This window comes from Frankliniella occidentalis, unplaced genomic scaffold (genome assembly GCF_000697945.3).
Source record: "Frankliniella occidentalis isolate FOCC.00 unplaced genomic scaffold, Focc_3.1 Scaffold16, whole genome shotgun sequence".
Classification (NCBI taxonomy): Eukaryota; Metazoa; Arthropoda; class Insecta; order Thysanoptera; family Thripidae; genus Frankliniella; species Frankliniella occidentalis.
In genome coordinates, this window is record NW_026267146.1 from 1,172,881 (window position 1) to 1,174,964 (window position 2,084).

General features: G+C 55.9%; 1 protein-coding gene across 1 annotated transcript in view; it reads left to right on the forward strand.

The window, feature by feature from the left end:
* LOC113218115 (motor neuron and pancreas homeobox protein 1-like) overlaps positions 1-2,084 on the forward strand; it is a 33,687-nt gene that overhangs the window by 29,856 nt on the left and 1,747 nt on the right. The window contains exon 2 of the mRNA XM_052264119.1: positions 1,494-1,657. Coding sequence (XP_052120079.1) covers positions 1,494-1,657 — 164 coding nt within the window. The remainder of the gene's footprint in view (positions 1-1,493; positions 1,658-2,084) is intronic.

Sequence of the window (2,084 nt, forward strand, 5' to 3'; positions counted from 1 at the left end):
GTAGAGCGGGAAAAGAACGGTAGGAGAGACTGGGAGGGGCGGACATGTAAAAGTAAAGGTTTGAGGGGGCGCGCGCACCCACACTGAGTACCAAATTCTTCGTGTTATGGAAATAATGAAACATCGAGATACCGAAATACCGAAATTTCCAAACTTTCGGTATTTTTCGATATTTCGATAATATCGAAATATCGTTCCCGAATAGTAGAAATTTAAAATACCGAAGCATCGGTATAAAAAAAATACCGATATCGTTTCGGTATTCCCGAATATCGCACAGCCCTACCCTCACTCCCCGCTCATCACGCAGGACGAGGATGGCCTAATGCTGGTGGAAGGGCAGCCCCCGCACGCTACATTTCCCCGTACCACCACCACCACCACCGCGGCGGGATGAATTTCGTCAAATTAAGGCAACCTTGGGTGAGGGATGAGCAGCACAGCCGCGCCGTCGGGACGCTCATCACGCTCCCGGGCGCGCCGCCGCCACTTCATGGACTCCTCCTCCTCCTCCTCTCTCTCTTCCCTCCCCCTCTCCTCCCCCGACCAGCAATACCCCTCGGCCATACCTTTCCAGTCTCATCAGCGCTGCGGGTCGCGGTGACCCCCCCTCCCCCCCCTCCACAACGGCCCCATTGGTGCGGTAATCATCCAATCAGGCCGACACGCCGCCTTCTAATTGCAGCATTACTCCTGAAATGGACCCCATTCTCGCTCTCTGTCTCTCTCTCGACCTCTCTCTCTTTCTCTCTGTCTCTCTCCTCTCTCTCCCTCTCTCCCTCTCTCTTCTGATCTCACCCACTCCGCACACGCCATTTGGGCGCTGCTGCCACGCGCTCTTCCCCAGCTTCCAACAATATACCCTCTCCTTTCCTCTTCTCTGTCCTTTACATTCATCCTTCTCTCCCATAGCGATGAGCGTGAGGTCAGAGAGAGGACAGAACGCTTGTTCGTTTCAGGTTGTTTTTTTTGTCTGAAACGAAACATTTTTGCCGCGACACGCAAGGGGGCTGGTGCAGGGGCGGGGGCGTTTTACAAAAAAAGGAAAACCTCCGAGAGTAAGACACAACCACCCCCCGAGGACTGGGGCGGGGAAGGTGAAGGGGGAGGTGAAGCGGGAGGGGGAGACCGTGGATGAGACCGGCAGTGTCACTTCATTACGGCCGTAACGACCCCCATTAGCGAGCTACAATGAAATGGAACTCCCAGCCACGCCCCTCCCTCGCCACGATGACAGACAAGGGCAGGAGGAGCCAGCTGGGAGGCCGCGGGAGTCATTCCACGCGGACCCAATGGCTCCCATGGCTCCCCCCGACGAGGTGGGGTGGGAGTGACGGCCATGCGTGGGGGTATGGGGATGGGGGCTTAATTTAACAAAATGGCAGACGAATGCAATGATGTGTCACCCCGGACTAAGTGATTTCGGTTGCAAAAGAAATAAAGAAATTCTCTGACACTCGGTCTCACGTTTCCGTTTCGCCCTTTTGTTGCAGGATGCGGTGGCCAGCACGCCCTGCTCGGCAAGACGCGGCGGCCGCGGACTGCCTTCACGTCGCAGCAGCTCCTGGAGCTGGAGAAGCAGTTCCGCCAGAACAAGTACCTGAGCCGGCCCAAGCGCTTCGAGGTGGCCACCAGCCTCATGCTCACCGAGACACAGGTGAGACCTCAGGGTGAGACTTGCAGCAAGGGCGCCACAGCTCGCTACATTCTAACATCCGACATCCCATTAATCAGGCTATCATGGGTGTTCTAAACGGCACCCCCTTCTGGTTATACTGTGCCGCATACAGGCGTGTAAACGGGTTGCATACCCGCACGGGGTCAGTAGTAGGCAAGCTCGCCCGCACAACTGCGTGCGGTACAGTATAACCTGACGGGGCCCGGCTTAAGAACAGCCACCCTTGTAACGTTACTGGTAATATAGTAGACATTGAAGTCCACCGGTCCCATCAACGACTGATCCGAATCCGAATCCTGTACGGACCTTATTGGGGTGTTAGCATAACTCGGGACTCGTGTAAGCCCGCTCATCTGCAGTCGAAGAAGAAGAACTACGCGACACCCTTCCTCGCGCGTGATGGGAG